Here is a 16399-nt window from a genome sequence, read left to right on the forward strand (position 1 = left end):
TATGGAGTGTGAGTGGCTGCTTCGGACCATTTATATCACAACCGCTACCGCATGCTTAGTAAGGGTTTCCATCACATATAGCTGTCCCTCTCACGCATTCCGTGCGGCGACGGTAGAGCTGGAATCGTGTCTTGCAGTACCAAGATCTTACGGTATTGGCCCATGCTTACGTAATGCTAGCAGGCAATAAGCTACCATTGCCCCTACTCTGATTCACCATCGAAATCATGAATATAAACCTGAAAATATGGTTGTTTACAAACAGTAGGATAATCAAATACCAATATGACTGTGGTTTCTTGTCTGGCTGCAAGCCGTAAGTCGATAGTTTCAGGGAAGGCGCAGCCAGCCAGCCAGACTGGCGCGCTGGAGCCGCCCCAGCGTCTAAATATATAAGACGCGGTCCGTCACAAACCAAAACGCGCCAATCCTGATCCCACATCACACCCAATCCAACATGATGTCTGGATGGAAATTGACAAAGAAACTCAAAGAGTCACACCCGTTTTCGCGGTCCAAGTCGCCGACACCGGATTCCGATGCGAAAAAGAGGCACTCGCACACCTTGACCAAGGGCTCTGAGGAGTCGGCACCAGAGTCGGTACCAGAATCTGCAAAGCCGTACGAGGGCCGCAAAACGTTGACGAAACAAGATACCTCCTCCACCAGTGACCTCGCGTCTGGTGTGAGCAACTTGGACGTGTCCACTGTTAACGAGCAAGGGGAGGACATTCCCGAGGTGGCACAGTCGCAGGGTGCGGCAGAGCTCATTGAGCGGGTCTCTCCCGGGCTTTTGACCATCAAGGTGTACCTGGGATCAAACGTGGTGTTGCCCGTGGGTATCAACAACAATCTTCCGGTGTTGCACAAACTCGCAGAGAACGCGATGAACGTGGACACGCAGAGCCTCTCGAACAACTTGCTCCGCGCGGCGGATGCGGGGGATGTGTTGACACCGGAAGCCGCGGCGCGCGTGCTCCCGTCGTTGATCGCGATCCCCGACACCGTCAACTTGAAGAAGGCATTGGTGTACCTCACGGTGGAGTTTGAGAACACGGTGGCGATCATCGACTCCCAAGGCGGTTTGTTCGAGGCGCCCAACTTCAGCACCGTCAGCTCGTTCGATGTGAGCCGTTCGTCGGCGTTGACGGTCAACTTGTTTGCACGGTTGCCGTCGGTGTTGCTTGTGGGCGAGGCGGCGCTGCAGAATGGGCTTCTCATCGGGACCAGCCGCGTGCCGTTGAACCTTGGCATCAACTCCGCCAAAACGCTCCGCTTGTTGAACCACCAGCACATCAAGTTGGACCGTGAGGGCGTGCCTGTGGCGGAGGTGTGTCTTTCGGTGGACTTCAAGCCCACGCATAACAAGCCCATCACCATCGACGACTTTGACTTGTTGAAGGTGATCGGTAAGGGCAGCTTCGGCAAGGTGATGCAGGTGCGCAAGAAAGACACGGCCAAGATCTACGCGTTGAAGACGCTCCGCAAGTCGCACATCGTGACGCGGCGCGAAGTCACGCACACGTTGGCCGAGCGCACGGTGCTCGCGCGCGTCAACAACGCGTTCATCGTGCCGTTAAAGTTCACGTTTCAGAGCCCGGAGAAGTTGTACCTCGTGTTGGCATTCATCAACGGTGGCGAGCTCTTCCACCACCTCCAGAAGGAGGGCCGCTTCACGCTCTCGCGGCTGCGCTTCTACATCGCCGAGTTGTTGTCAGCATTGGAGTGTCTTCATGACTTGAACGTGATCTACCGCGATTTAAAGCCCGAAAACATCCTCATTGACCACGAGGGCCATGTCGCGTTGTGCGACTTTGGCTTGTGCAAGTTGGACATGGCCTTGCAAGCCCGGACCAGCACTTTCTGCGGCACGCCCGAGTACCTTGCGCCCGAGTTGTTGTTGAACCAAGGCTATACGCGCGTGGTTGACTGGTGGACCTTGGGCGTGTTGTTGTACGAGATGTTGACCGGTCTCCCGCCATACTACGATGAGGACAACGATATCATGTACAAGAAGATCCTCAACGACCCGTTACGCTTCCCTTCCTTTGTCGACAAGGATGCCAAGGACTTGTTGACGCAGCTCTTGAACCGCGACCCCAAGAAGCGTTTAGGCTGTAATGGCTCCATGGAGATCAGGAGCCACCCCTTCTTCAAAAATATCGACTGGGTCAAGTTAAACAACAAGGCCTACGAGCCGCCTTTTAAGCCGGGCGTGCATGACTCCATGGACACCTCCAACTTCGAGGAGGAGTTTACTAACGAACGCCCCATGGATAGTGTCGTCGATGACTTCTTGAGCGAGTCCGTTCAGAAGCAGTTTGGCGGCTGGACCTACACCGGGAGCGAGCGCTTGGGTGAGTCCGCGCAGTAATTTAATTTATGGCCTGATCTGACTGTAGACGGGGTAACAGTTTCTAATTAGTATCTGGTAGGGCAGATATGGAATCAATTTATACATACTTCCAAGAGTCTTGGAAATTACTTAGTGCTGTTAATGGTGGAAACTAATCAAATCTTTACATAGTGTTTATCTAGGGCTGTGAATACCATTAACTAGTTTAGATATTGTAAAAGGCCGTGTTTAGTTTGCTATTTAGCCGTACCGAGGCTTAAGTACGACGTCCATGTGGAGCATAGTGAAGAAAACGACAAGTTCCATGTAAAGTATGAGGATGATCGTATCATGTTACTCCAGATGAGAGAGGGTCCAGCGCGCCTATAAACGCCAGTGACGCACGATGGGCATTGTGACACCCTTCATGCATATCGACCCCTGGAGAGTTCCACGATAACACTTACCTTTCCCGAATTACAATGGTGAGCCTAAGTCTGACTACCGATGGTGGCTGTGAAAAAATGAGTCACATAAAATTCATAGTATAAAAGCTTTACGCCGCGAATCCCAGCCCTTTTTGCCACTCTGGCTACCGATGCTGGCCATGAAAAGAATGGCTCGTCAAATTCAACGTATAAGAATATAACTCATATCAGGTTCGATATATAACACTACGCAGAAAATTCAGTCCCCCCCCCCCCCCCCTTTCGCCACTCTTCCTCATACAGTGTCTGAAGAGGTTGCCAAGCAAGTTGAAACCTTGTCTGTTGAAAACAGATTGCAAGCTCCAAAGGAAGAGGCTCATAGAACTAAGTCGCCGAAAAAGGCCGCTGGCGCCGCCAAAAGTCAATTGTATCTCAATCCATAACCAGAGTTCATCCGGAACAGATTCAAACTCTTTGAAGAAGTCAAAGCTCAACAGAATACCGAAATTTCTGCCAAGGAAAGAGTCTCTATCAAGCTCACCTTGAAGGATGGGACTGGAAAGGAGGGTATCGCTTGGGAGACCTCCCCATTCGATATTTCCAAGGCCATTGGGAAGTCTTAGAGAGACAGGACATTTCCAGAGTCAATAGCGAGTTGTGGGACTTGGAACATCCATTTGAGGGCGATGCCACCCTTGAGTTCTTTGACTCCCTAGACGGGAAGGCCATTTTCTGGCACTTCTCCACCCACATATTGGGCGAAGCCTGTGAGTGCAACATGTGCGGCCACTTGGTCCGCCAACGGGTGACGGTTTCTTCTGTGACTTTACTGTCAAGAAAGGCAAAATTGTGTCCTAAGCCGATTTCACAAACCTCGAGGGTGTGGCCAAGAAGGCTATAGCAGAGAAGCAAAAGTTTGAGAATTGGTCTTAATCAAGGAACAGTTGTTGGAGATGTTCAGCTACAACAAGTACAAGCAGTACCTCATCCTGTCCAAGATTCCCAACGACACCTCAAGTCCTTGGAGAAGGCTGCTTCTAAAGACCACCGTAAGATTTGTAAGGAACAAGAGTTGTTTTACTTCAACGAGATATCGCCAGGCCCCTGTTTCTGATTGCCACACGGCACCAGGATCTACAACGCCTTGTGCGAGTTGATGAGATCGGAATACCGCAACAGAGGATTTGACGAGGTGATTACTCCAGACATGTACAACTCTAAGTTGTGTGAGGTCTCTGGCCACCGGGCTAACTACAAAAACGACGTGTTCGTTTTCGATGGTGAAAAGGAGACGTTTGGGTTGAAGCCAATGAACTGTCCGGGATACTGCTCGATGTTTAAGGACAGAAAGAGATCCTACAGGTAATTGCCGTAGCGTATTGCTGACTTTGGTGTCATCTACAGAAACGAGTTCTCCGGGGCTTGATCGGAGTCAGAAGGTTCCAGTAAGACGATACGCACATTTTCTGTACCGAAGGCCAAATCAGGGATGAAATTTCCGCAGCTTTTAACTTCTTGGACTTGTCCACCAGACCGGAGAAGTATGTTGGCGAGTTATCCACCAGGGACAACGCCGAGAGTCAATTGGAGCGCTGTTGGAACAAGCGGGGTGGTAAGTGGAGCATCAACCCAGGTGATGGGGCATTCTATGATCCTAAAATTGGCATCCTGATCTCCGACGCCTTGAAGGGATGGCACCAATGTGCCACCATCCAATTGGATTTCCGGTTGCCGAACCAATTTGAGTTGGAATACACCCCACAGGAATCTCTTGCTGGTACCACCAAACCAGTTATGGTCCACCGTGCCATTTTGGGTTCGGTCGAAAGAATGACCACCATTTTAGCCGAGCACTTTGCCAGAAAGTGGCCGTTCTGGTTGTCCCCAAGACAAGTTTTGGTTGTGCCAGCTGGTGTTGGGTACTTTGAGTACGCCGAGACTGTCAACGCCAAGTTGAAGGCCGCCGGTTTCCGCTCCGACGTCGATGTTTCTAATAACACCTTACAGAAGAAGGTCAGAAATAGCCAGGTGTCCAAGCACAATTTCGTCTTTATTGTCGGCACGGAGGAGTAGACCGCCGAGGGTGTCAACACCAGAAACAGGGACATCCAGAACAAGAACGTGATAGTCAAGTTGGACGATGGTATTGTACAATTGCTCACCTTGAAGCAGTTCAAGAAGGTTGGCAATGTTTTATAAGTTGACTGATTTTTGTTTGTAATATACATTTCCAAGATTCCTTAGGCGCAAACATTAGATTTACCTTCAATCGTATCATAAACATATATTATATTTTAACGAATCTTCACTCACCTATAATTGCCGTCCCTTGCAGCACCAGGAGTGCCGTACCCTTTCTCCTCTACCAACGCATTAAGACCTACTTCATAAACGAATTCAATCAGAATAAAAATAGAAGCCTTTTCAATCGATTGTTAACGCGAATCACAGCAGTCCTACTGCTCGATTTGGAACTAGTATACCCGAATAAGGGTCAGACCACCCTTTCTAGACATTCCCCTTTCTTACTGAATCACGCTCCCCATGCTGCACTGTCTATGCACCACTGGAATTCTCCCAACGACGCGTCGGCAGCCGTCCTCCTTCCGTGTATGGTAGCCCTTGCAATTGCGTGTTTCGAGCACGCGTCTAATGCACGCCCAGACACCAAATAGGCTCCTAATCACAGATTCCCCTTGCGTGCAGAAGCAAAACACGTTCTAAATATGGCGTGCTTTCATCGTCAAAAGCCATCCGGCTCAATTCTCGGATAGCGACAACGTATAAGAATTGGCAGTGTCACATCTCGCACTGGTCTTCTCCGCGTATCACGTGCACGGCTAGAAAAGGGTACCAACGATTTAAATATAGCCAACCGCCTGAGAACGACGTACGGCCAGGGTACTTTGCGATCGCGGTAGAACCGGTACCGGTAGTCAGGTAGATACAGGACCCTCACCATAACACGTTTGTTCCATCTCAGTATTATTTCACGCACTGGGAGCCGACTCTCCGGAAAGTCCAAACCTCTTACATTAAACAGCGGAAACATGTAGCGTGTAAAGAAATATTAAATGGGGAGGGGGGGCTTTTCTGTATATTTTTGATTTTAGGTCTAGTCCTTCCTTCTGCACCTGCACGCTGGGCTCCTTGCTGAGATCTCGCGCCAAACATAAACAAAAATCGACGCCAGAAAAAAAGTGCGTCAGATCGGTTTTTACCAACCACGAATACCCCCACGATCTTTACGGACACCATAAACTCGGTTGCTATAGCTATATCTTATACCGTGCATTGCTATCTACATACAGATATTTGCATACAGCCTTGCCCGATTGCGAACCTATCTCTGATCAGAACCAGACCTCCGTTTCTCGAGTGACACTCATCTTGCCATTCATTTACAATGACCGCTTCTGATCTTCCGAAGGTGGATTCGGTGGTGGAGAGCGTGACAAACGCGACCAAGAGACTATCGCAAATCTCGGCCAACACAGTCAACTCGAAGCGCAAAAACCAGAACCACGTAGGGCCGTGGAAGTTGGGGCGCACGTTGGGGCGCGGGTCGACGGGGCGTGTGCGCCTCGCGAAGCACGCGCAGACGGGCCAGCTTGCAGCGGTCAAAATTATCCCCAAGTCAAACATCAAGACGGCGGATGGTGACGGCCTTCCGTACGGCATCGAGCGCGAGATCATCATCATGAAGCTTATCTCACACCCCAACATCATGGGTCTCTTTGATGTGTGGGAGAACCGCGGCGAGTTGTATCTCGTGCTCGAGTACATTGAGGGCGGCGAGCTCTTTGACTACCTCATCAAGAAGGGCAAGCTCGATGAGCGCGAAGCGGCGCGCTATTTCCGCCAGATAATTGACGGGGTGGACTATTGCCACCAGTTCAACATCTGCCACCGCGACTTGAAACCCGAAAACTTGCTTCTCGACAAGAACCGCAATATCAAGATCGCCGACTTTGGCATGGCTGCCTTGGAGATCAGCGAGAAGATGCTTGAGACCTCCTGCGGTAGCCCGCACTATGCGTCGCCCGAGATTGTTGCCGGCAGGAACTACCACGGTGCGCCGTCCGACATCTGGTCCTGCGGTATCATCTTGTTCGCGCTACTCACAGGCCATCTCCCCTTCGATGATGAGAACATCCGCAAGTTGTTGCTCAAAGTGCAGAAGGGCAGCTTCATGATGCCGAAGGCGCTCTCTCCCGAGGCGCGCGACTTGATCGCACGCATGTTGCGCGTCAACCCGGTCGATAGAATTACCATCCAAGGCATCCTCCGCCACCCCTTCATGCTCAAATACCCGCAACGCTACCTGGAGCAGGTGGCAAAACCGCACTTCCGCTTGTCTTCTATCCAGTCGGTCGACCAGATCGACAAGGAGATCTTGAAGAACTTGCAGATCTTGTTTCATGGCGCCAAGCCCCAGTTCATCGTGCAGAAGCTCCTTGCCCCGGAATCCAACTCAGAAAAGGTGTTCTACTATTTGTTGATGAAGTACCGCAATGAGCACTCTACGTTGGTGACATCTCAGGAGTTTCAGCGAGCTGCTTCCAGCGGGTCCTCCGTCGGCAGTAAGTTACCGCGCTCGGTGTCAGTGGTCAAGACGACCATCACCGATGCTAATGGAAACACCACAACCCAGGTTACCCGCGAGCCGGCTTCCCAGCGCCTCACTCCGTCTGTCTCCAGACATAACATCACCCCGTCTGTTTCCAGACATACCACCCTCGAGATGCCATTGGGCAACATCACCAACACCATCCAGGCGTCACACGGCGCACTGTTTAGGAACCATGCCGCGGGCAAGTCGCCTAAGCGCAGCGCCAGAACGCCCATTTCGGCCTCCACCTCCTACAAGCGTAACATCTCATTCCACCACAGGCAAAAATCTGGCTCCAGTATTCACTCGTTAAAGTCTGGGCGCTCTCTCAGATCCATCATCACGAACGAAGAGCGTCTTCCTGTCTCTCCCGTCTCCCAACGAAGCCGGAAGGCCCGGGGCTTGAGCCCAGCCCGCAGTCACTTCCCTCCGTTGCCCCGCTTCCCGAGCAACGTCTTGCCCAGCGAGACTCCGTCTCCAATCAATCCATCCGACGACTATGAGGGGGTTGACGACGAGGGAATCGACGACGAGTCAATAGTGGACGAAAGCTATGTCGTGGAGCACGCCCAGCACATCCGTCTCAGCACCCCAACGGTGCTCACGAACACGCACACCGCCACGCCAGATGACTTTGCTTTGATGTGCCAGGCGATCTTTAGTGCCCATGGCGAGGAAGACAAGGAGAACCAGTCAGCCGACACGCAAAAAAAGATCCGCCAGCAAACCAGGCTTGAGTTGGAGAACCTTCAAACAATCAAAGAGTCGAAGGAGAGGTTGCGAAAGGAGGAGGAAGCAGAGTTGCTTCGCGAACGCGAGTTAACCCGACGTCGGTTGGAAGAAGACAACAGACGGCTGTTGCAATTCCACAGACCGATGTGGGCGAACGACGAGACAGAACCGATTCCGGAGCGCCATGAAGCGAAGGAGGTCGGATATCTGAGAACTAAAGGCGAGACACAAGAGCAGAAAAAGGTGCCTCCCATCCAACAACGCAATATCTCGGAACCTTTGGCGCCTTCATTCTCCAGCAGCTTAGACCCCAGACGGACCCTCAGCACGCAGAAGAAAGTCAGCCGCGACGCCAATAGCGTGTTGGGGAAGTTGGGTATCCAGGTTGCCCCAGCCAGCCAGAACAGCCTCCGTATTCCGCCCTCGCCGCGCGTGGCCCTTCCGAAAAGTCCGCAGTTGAACAGCTTGAGGTTTCCGCCATCGGTGCTCTCGGGGTCCAAGACCTCGTCCACCAGAAACTTGGCTAGCTACTTGCAGAAGGATATTTCAGTCTCGCAGTTTAACGCGAGCAACCCGGAGAAGGTGCTGGTGACGAAGCACGTTGCGCCGTCGCGCCAGCTGTCGGCCAGGGTGATGGCTAAGGTTGTGGTATCGCAAACAGACGACTTGGTCGACGATTACGCCGACAAAGCGTCGAAAACGAATCTCTCTTCTATGAGCAGCAAGTACATCCCTAATCCGAGATTTTCTCGATTTTCGTTTGGCAACTTGCTTTCTGAGGAGTACAATGAGACCTTGGAGTCCGTGCAAGCCTCTACTCCAAAAAGAGCTATGGAGCCGCGAGATATCCGTAGGGCCCATGCGAGCATGCCCGAGGAAGATGAAAGCCTGTTCGACGAAGCAGTGCAAAGGTCCTCTGCCGTTGAGGCTCCTCATGAGAAACGCGAGGACGTAGCTCAAGTTGAACAAAGTCACGACAGTGAGGAAAGTCAAAGATATGACCATGAGCAGCAATACCTTGACGATACGGCTCAGGCTGACACATCAGAAGATTACAGTCAAGAGTTTCGTATATCCACGTATGGCGTATCTTACGACGAAGACACGGTGTATGACGATATCAAGTCCGAGGCAGATGTGTTTGAGTATCCCGTGGTTAACTCTGTCTCCAAGATTAACGCTTACAAAAAGCCTAGAGCATTATCGAGTGCTTCCGAGCAACGACACCCAAGTCAAAAGTCCCCTGACGTCCGGGGCAGTTTGTATGCTGGGAACCAAGAGTGTGACATTGCCAACTCATTCTTGACGGTGGACGTTGCCAACCAGGCGTTTTCGCCTCGCGACCCCGCACTGCAGGAAGAGGTTTCGCTGGACGATTCGATCTATGATGATAATGTCGAGGAGACGGCAAAAGGCATGGAGCGCGCCAACACCACAGTGTTCAGCTCCAACTGTGACATTGGTGCGAATGGAAACATGGGTGTCAGCACCGCCAAGCAGCTGAACTACATCATCCTCCAAGATACCGGGATGGAGGGCCACCAGACCTTTGACATGTTGATGGACACCCCTGAGAACGACACCAGCGTGAAACATGATTCCAGAACGTCTTTGGCGTCGCAGGAACTCGACGAGAAGAAACGTGAGCCTGTGCGTAAGAGCACCGAGAAATCGAAGAGGGCCCCCTTCCATGATTACACTGCCAAGCCGGCGGAACCGCTAGTCAAGCCACCTGTTCAAAAGGACGAGGGGATCAAACGGAAGACGTCTTTGTTCAGAAAGTTCAACTTGAACCCGAGCCGCGAAGCCCCGAAGGCGCCAGTTGCGAGTCTGATGCTCACTCCACCGCCAGCTATCAGCGCTATTCGCAAATCGTACAACCGCGACTCGGTCATCTCAAACCAAACGTCTGTGTCTGGATTTAGCTCTAAGCAACCGTTCATGGACAACGACCAGACCCCGAAGCAGAGTTGGTTCTCGAAGCTTATCAACAACTTGACCCACGCTCCGAATAATGGTGTTCCCGCCGGTTCCAAGGGAAACACGGTGTACTCCAAGATGACCCAGAAAGCGATGAGCAACTGTTTGCGCATTGCGTTGAATGTCAAGGAGAAGCAAGGGACTGTGGCTAATGTCAAGTACAGCCACGACTTGAAGACCATCCACGGTAGCATCCCGGCAAGATACGCACGCGGCAGGATTTTGAAGTTCCGCGTTGAGATTTTTATGGTTGGGGGGAATGCTTCGTCCGCAACGTTGTTCAAGGTCAAGGGTTCGTCCAGGGTGTTTAAGAATTTGGTTGAGAACGTTAAGTTTATTTTGGAGAATGAGGAAGAACAAGTCTACTCGAGGCGCTAGAGAAGTGTTTAATGTAACATGCTTGGAATTCCAGGGGTGTACAGATTGTAATTTAATGTTCGTGTATGGCTTTAGAAATGATTTTATACCATCAGTGGTTATTTTGTATACCGGGATTCTAGTTCACCATGTCTGATCCGTCAAAGAGAGTAAAACAGGTGAAGTAGCGTATTTGCAGTCAAAAGCGCCATGGTGTCACTGAAATCGTGCTACGGCTTTTCTGCTTGTTTTGAATTCATTCCAGGTTTCTAATTGCCATAGCTGGCATCTCTGAAAGCCTAGGTACACTGCTTAATCCCCCAACTTGTCTTGCAAGCCTGCACCGCCTTCACTTATGCTGTTGATGATATTTGCCTGTCCTTACCTTCCGTTAGAACTTGCCAATATAGAAAACAGTTCATATACCTATTCACTAAAAAGTATCTTACATTAGCGGTATCTTACGTTAGCGGTGTCTTATACTAGCGGCATCTTACATTAGCGGTATCTCGCAGATGTATTCTATATTTACAGGTGACCATTCGATGGACGTTTCTCCAATTCGGAGGGTTGTGGGTATGCACAGTATTCACAGACTTTGCTTCTTAGGCCTTGGACTTCTCAACAAACTGGTCAAACTCGTCCTTCGCGATCTTTTCGGCTTTCTTGACCAAATCCTTCAACTTCTTGGCCTGGACAGCGTCGGTAACATTGGCATCAATGTAGACGTTGGTGTTGGCAAAGTCGCTGCTCTCCAAGTAGATGGCGTTAGGCAACTTTTCGTTTCTGAGCTTGACAAACGTGTAGTACAAGTTCTTCAAGTCCTGGATGTTCCTGACCTGAGTTAACTGGTAGTCTCTCAATGTGAAACCGGTGGCTTCCTGGAACTTTTTCGTGACCTGGAAACGGAGAGTAAGGTCGTCCAAGCTGACGGCAAGCAACTCTTCGATGGAGACGGCTGGAGCCAGTGTGACTTCAGCGTATACTGTGGTCAACACCTGGTGGATCTCCTCTTCTGGCAATTTGGTTTGGTCGGCCTGCTTCTGTGTCTCAGCAGCGATCCAGGGGGAAACTGTGAAGCCGTTCATCTTCTTTTTCCAGGACAAGTCTTTAACATGAGCGCCAAGCACCTTTGGCTTCTGGTTCTTCAACACCTCCTTTTTAACCTCCTCAGAGGTGGCTTCGCTAGGCAACGGCTGCTCGGCGGTTTTGGATTTGTTGACGAATGGCAAAAAGTCCATGAGCGCAGCAGACCTGTTTGTAATACTAAAGGAGCGCGCACTACCGGCAACATTAGTTCTGAGCGTGTTTCTGATAACGGACATGGTATGGATAGGCTGATGTTGGCACCGGTGCTGATCAAGCTTGATGCTAATGCTTTTATTTATGAAATTTTCAGTGGTTGAAATTCAGGGCTCGCAACTATGAGCTGACGTTTTCGCGCACTAACATTACGGCCCAGGCTGCAGATCCACGAGATGCAGAATATAGATAAGCTCCGAGGTCTCTGTGACCAAAAGACTTTTTCGAGCCTTTTTGATAGACTCTTTTACTTCTATACAATATACTCAAATGACCGGGAAACTTGATGAAGAACTCGCCAATACCGACCCAACCGTGCTCCGTGTCTTTATCGTACGTCACGGCCAGACGGAGTTCAACCGCAAAAAGATCCTCCAAGGCCACCTTAACGTCCCGCTCAACGAAACCGGGTATACACAGGCCGACCTGATTGGCTCACGTCTTGCGAACGTGCATATCGACCGTATCGTGTCTTCAGATTTGACCCGATGCCAGCAGACAGCCCAGCCGATTATCGCGAAGAATATAAACGAGGTTCTTGCGGATGAATTGCACATCACGGAGAACCTACGCGAAAGGGCGATGGGCCCCCATATCGAGGGAAAAACCATCCCTGAGGCCATGGCGTACGCCCAGTCCCAAGGGGTGGACAACTTCAGACACTACGGCGAAGCCTTAGGGGCCGTGACCCATAGGTTGGACGCGGAGTGGACCAAGTTGACCACTGGGCCGGACTCTTTGTCCCATAAAAACGTGGTGCTCGTGACCCATGGCGGGGTGATCAGAAGATGGTTACCGTACTTGCACAAGCAGGGGAAGTATGGGTTAAAGGAAGGGTTGACGGAGGAGGACTTGAAAGTGCCGTACAACACGTCGTTGACGGTAGTAGACTTTTACAAGCATGAGAGCAAGCATCCCGGAATGATCCAGATGTTCGGTGACACCGCCCATCTAGGGGCCCAGTTAAAGGTTAAGGATCAGGATTTGAGATAATAGGGTGTGTTAATGGTACGTCGGGTAATGCAGATCCCCTTCGAGATGCGGAATCTTTCCCTGCATTTAGAGTAGCATGGTATTTAGCTTTATAGGTTGATAGGACCCCCTCGCCCTCTTTATTGTATAGCTAGTGTCTAGGAAACCAACTATATTCTCTCTTAGATAACAGATTTCATACAGATGTAGGCATAGGCGCGTGAGATACCATTGGTAAAATAATTCATCTTGTTAGATATCTCACGTATATATTGAATGCTGGAGTTATGAGGATGTGAGCTCTTTTGGATTGTAAAGTTCTGGACTAGAAAACTTGTTCGGATGCAAGGGCCAGGGCTGTTGAATTAGATCTCAGGGGTTTCGCCAATGTTGTCGGAGGTGATATGCATGACATTTTAATTTACAATGGCCTTGGTTGAACTCATTTTTCAACTCCGACTTCCGCGACAACGTCCGACGACACTGCGTTTCCGTCGATATTTCTGCCAACGACATGATTAATAATTAATAAAATACCATGTCATAAGCTTGGTTCACATACCGGGGTATGCCGGTAAGTTGTTTTGCACCCGCCCAACCCCTCACCTACATAACATATCTATAGAAATAAATGTGAGCTGGTCTAATAAAATAGAAGCAAATAGAAACAATGTTCCCGGAACATGAAAAGTACAGCATAAATGCTATAGAACGGGAGGTGGAGTTCGTAACTTCGGAAGCGAAGAAACGAAACATGCAAAAAGTGGTGTCCACAGGGGTTGAAAGAAAAGTCAGCCGTACATATCCAATCTGCGTATTTTGTCTTTTTCAGCTCGTTAGTTTCTTCCAAAAGAAGGTTTTAACAACTAGCATCCAAAAAGGCAAAAAAAAGTTTGTAATTAAGGAGTGGGTGGAGCTGTAGCACAAGTTTTCGGTGAAAATTCCCTTACTCCATTTTCTTCTTGTTTGTGCTCAAACAGTTCTTCATAAACGCATAGAACCGGTCTCCATATTCACTTGATGGAATGGCCGAGACAACCTTCCGATCATGGCTCAAACTGCGCCAAAACGTCTCCATCCGCTTCACAAACCCATACCTCGTCAAGCAATCAATCACGCCAAGATAATATATCTCATCCATCGGGAGGTCTTCCTCGTTGGAGCTGCGGATACCACCATCGTCACCGTAGAACAAGAACCGGGACCGGCCGGGGAACTCCTCTGTGGGTAAGTCATTCATTCTGTCAATGCTCTCCGGGTTGGTGTTGATCACAGATTTCTTGTCGGTAGCTTTCGGCTGGAAGACGGACAACCGTTGGTTGGTGAGCTCGTCCGTGTTACCAATCGCCACGTCATGGACCCCCAATAGGAGCGAGTAGTCCATGATATTCAACTTTTTCAAGAGGGAAACGTCCTTCTGCAACTGGTCGAGGAAGAGTTTCCGCTTGGTCGGGCCAAACTTGATAGAGTCGTTGTGGTTCTCCAACCAGTTCAAATCCTTCAAAATCACGGTCGCCTTCTTGTCCGCTGGATCGAGATTGTTCATGTTGGTGTATCTCCCCATGAGCGAGCCCTTCAAATCGTAGGTCCGGTGGATGTCTCTGTGTGGCGGGAACAAGTTATTCATCACGATGAAATGCACCTTCCGCACCCCGTTCTTACCAAACGGCATTTTGACTCTGTGCAAGCCGTAAAACTGCGAGATCAACGTGTTGGGGTTGGCCTTGACGTGCCGATGGTATTCGGGTAAGATACGGAGCAACTGTTTGTGCTCCGAATGGTGGATTGTTTTGATGATGAAGCGGTAGTCACGGGAGTAGTAGAAGAACGAGCCGCTCTTCCCCGGTGACCCCAACTCTGACAAAATATACTTTTCTGTGAGGGAAACAAGATAGTCCGCCGGGTCCAAACCAAAGAGCGTCCTTAATTCACGGAAAACGTTAGGTGCGTAGTCCTTGAACTTAAAGTCATATTTAGAGGAAGGGGTCAACTCAGTACCGGTAATGTCAAAGGCAAGTTTCCTGGTGGTGGAGAAATCAGCATCAACCAATGGCTTCATGGCCTTGGAACACCCCGAGACAGCCACTCTTATCCCCGTGAGCATGTTGTAGGCCATGACGTAGTTAGCATGGCCTTCACTCACCTTGTTTCCCACTAGCACCTTGTCGTCATCCACTGTCAGTCTGCGGCCCTGCCACTTCTTGGCAGGCTTCTTTTGCAACACGCTATTTCGCATGCGATCAATTTCGATCTTCGCGGCAGACTCGCTTCGGCGCATCTCCAAACGGTTTGTTGAGGTCCTCCCAAAGGTGGAACTGGTACGCGCCAATACAGGTTTGTGGGACACGGCCGATGGACCGGTATCTTGGCCGATATGAGGAGAGTGCGGGGACGTGGGTCTTTCGTAGCTGCTTCTGCGGTTCACCGATGGTGAGGAACCGAAACGAAACTCCTTGGAGGAAAGAGCCTTGTACGGGTGTTTGGGTGCGGGCGCCTGTATGGTTTCACTCATCTGCTCGCCGTCTTCTATGTTAGGGTTGTAGGGCTCACCAGCTATAGTAGGGCTAATGAGCTTACTCTTCACGACAGGGTTGATGTGTTCGCCGGTAATGGTAGGGCTGCTGTGTTCTAGTGAGTGGGCCTGGACAGGCGCTGAAGCCGGAAGGTTGGATACGGTCTCTTGCTGCGATAACTCAGTATCCATACTGTTGTCCTGGGTAATGGTTGCCTGGGTTACGTTGGAGCCGGCGGTTTTAGGTTCCAAGCTTCGCCGGTCTGCGTAGCCCAACTTGGCAGGGTATGCATCAGTGACCGGGGAGCGATCGTCCTCCTCTAGGGAGCTCGGCGAGGTGTGGGTCTCGCTGGTAGCATCTGTTGTCTGGTGAGAGGTGGGCGTCGCAAGATACTTATGTTTGGACTCCATGGAGGATAAGCGGGTGGTAAACCCGTCCTCTGTTAGCTCCTGTCGGCTCTTCCGAGGGGCCAGGAGAGGATCGTTGGTAGTATGGGTGTGGCCATTGCTTAAAGCATCATAGGGCTGAAGACTTTGGGTCAACATCATGTATGCTTTTACTCGACCCTATAGTGACGGCTATCCGCTGACGTATGTGGCAATGTCTGGAAGGGGTTTCTTTTTTGGACCGTCTTTGGGACGGAGATGCCGGGTATATTTGTTGCAATAGTTGGTCAGACTTCTCTCCGGTATTCAGCAAGATCAATACACGCAATGTATTATTCTGGGCGTGTCTAAGCGTACAGCAAAAAAAACCAGCTTTTGGCGTAGGGTTAAATCTAAAGGCAATTTTGAGAGAAAAAAACCATGCGTTTTACTATGTGTTTACATTTGTACACTCCTCTGTCCCCAAGCCTCCGGTTTTTGTTTTTCCATGTGTTTGATCGTTCGTGTGCGTCAATAGCCCTGCCAGTCTGTCTTTTCTGCCTCGATAGTATGGCTTATGTAAGCCAGGACACGCAATCGCCGGCGTGCCGTATTACTCCCGGAGCCATATTGTATGCGCTGGCCGGGTGCCACGCGGATAAAATACGTTATGAGCTATGCAGCTACACGAGGAACCATTCCTTAGTGCAACACTAAGATCGGTGATAAGCCCCAGTGGAGTTACAAAGGGCATGGTACTTGGAAAAACTAGTGAATTAGCTTATAACATCTCTGGTGGATTG

General features: G+C 50.4%; 7 protein-coding genes across 7 annotated transcripts; 4 read left to right on the top strand and 3 right to left on the bottom strand.

Moving 5' to 3' along the window:
• The first annotated feature begins 1 nt into the window (after window position 1).
• BABINDRAFT_160049 (serine/threonine protein kinase) lies at window positions 2-2553 on the top strand. The gene has a single exon (XM_019128025.1). The coding sequence runs from the start codon at window positions 458-460 to the stop codon at window positions 2372-2374; it is 1917 nt and encodes a 638-aa protein (XP_018987139.1). The 5' UTR covers window positions 2-457; the 3' UTR covers window positions 2375-2553.
• Window positions 2554-2951: 398 nt separating this feature from the next.
• BABINDRAFT_165333 (uncharacterized protein) lies at window positions 2952-4836 on the top strand (the record flags this gene model as incomplete). The annotated part of the gene is made up of 7 exons (XM_019130323.1): window positions 2952-2970; window positions 3067-3183; window positions 3211-3330; window positions 3387-3530; window positions 3708-3812; window positions 3945-4125; window positions 4296-4836. The coding sequence occupies 7 exons, from the start codon at window positions 2952-2954 to the stop codon at window positions 4834-4836; spliced, it is 1227 nt and encodes a 408-aa protein (XP_018987140.1).
• Window positions 4837-5472: 636 nt separating this feature from the next.
• On the bottom strand, window positions 5473-5992 carry BABINDRAFT_112050 (uncharacterized protein). Its single transcript, XM_019126850.1, has one exon. It carries the CDS (start codon window positions 5813-5815, stop codon window positions 5507-5509), a length of 309 nt encoding a protein of 102 aa, XP_018987141.1. The 5' UTR covers window positions 5816-5992; the 3' UTR covers window positions 5473-5506.
• An 8-nt stretch (window positions 5993-6000) lies between these two features.
• HSL1 (protein kinase) lies at window positions 6001-10560 on the top strand. The gene has a single exon (XM_019128026.1). It carries the CDS (start codon window positions 6170-6172, stop codon window positions 10463-10465), a length of 4296 nt encoding a protein of 1431 aa, XP_018987142.1. The 5' UTR covers window positions 6001-6169; the 3' UTR covers window positions 10466-10560.
• A 489-nt stretch (window positions 10561-11049) lies between these two features.
• Window positions 11050-11769, bottom strand: BABINDRAFT_165335 (mitochondrial 54S ribosomal protein YmL13; the record flags this gene model as incomplete). Its single annotated transcript, XM_019130324.1, has 1 exon — window positions 11050-11769. The coding sequence occupies one exon, from the start codon at window positions 11767-11769 to the stop codon at window positions 11050-11052; it is 720 nt and encodes a 239-aa protein (XP_018987143.1).
• A 191-nt stretch (window positions 11770-11960) lies between these two features.
• Window positions 11961-12920, top strand: BABINDRAFT_160053 (phosphoglycerate mutase). Its single transcript, XM_019128027.1, has one exon. It carries the CDS (start codon window positions 12017-12019, stop codon window positions 12737-12739), a length of 723 nt encoding a protein of 240 aa, XP_018987144.1. The 5' UTR covers window positions 11961-12016; the 3' UTR covers window positions 12740-12920.
• A 430-nt stretch (window positions 12921-13350) lies between these two features.
• MSS4 (1-phosphatidylinositol-4-phosphate 5-kinase) lies at window positions 13351-16032 on the bottom strand. The gene has a single exon (XM_019128028.1). It carries the CDS (start codon window positions 15777-15779, stop codon window positions 13665-13667), a length of 2115 nt encoding a protein of 704 aa, XP_018987145.1. The 5' UTR covers window positions 15780-16032; the 3' UTR covers window positions 13351-13664.
• Window positions 16033-16399: the final 367 nt, after the last annotated feature.

Source organism: Babjeviella inositovora (assembly GCF_001661335.1).
Source record: "Babjeviella inositovora NRRL Y-12698 unplaced genomic scaffold BABINscaffold_2, whole genome shotgun sequence".
NCBI classification, from domain to species: domain Eukaryota; kingdom Fungi; phylum Ascomycota; class Pichiomycetes; order Serinales; genus Babjeviella; species Babjeviella inositovora.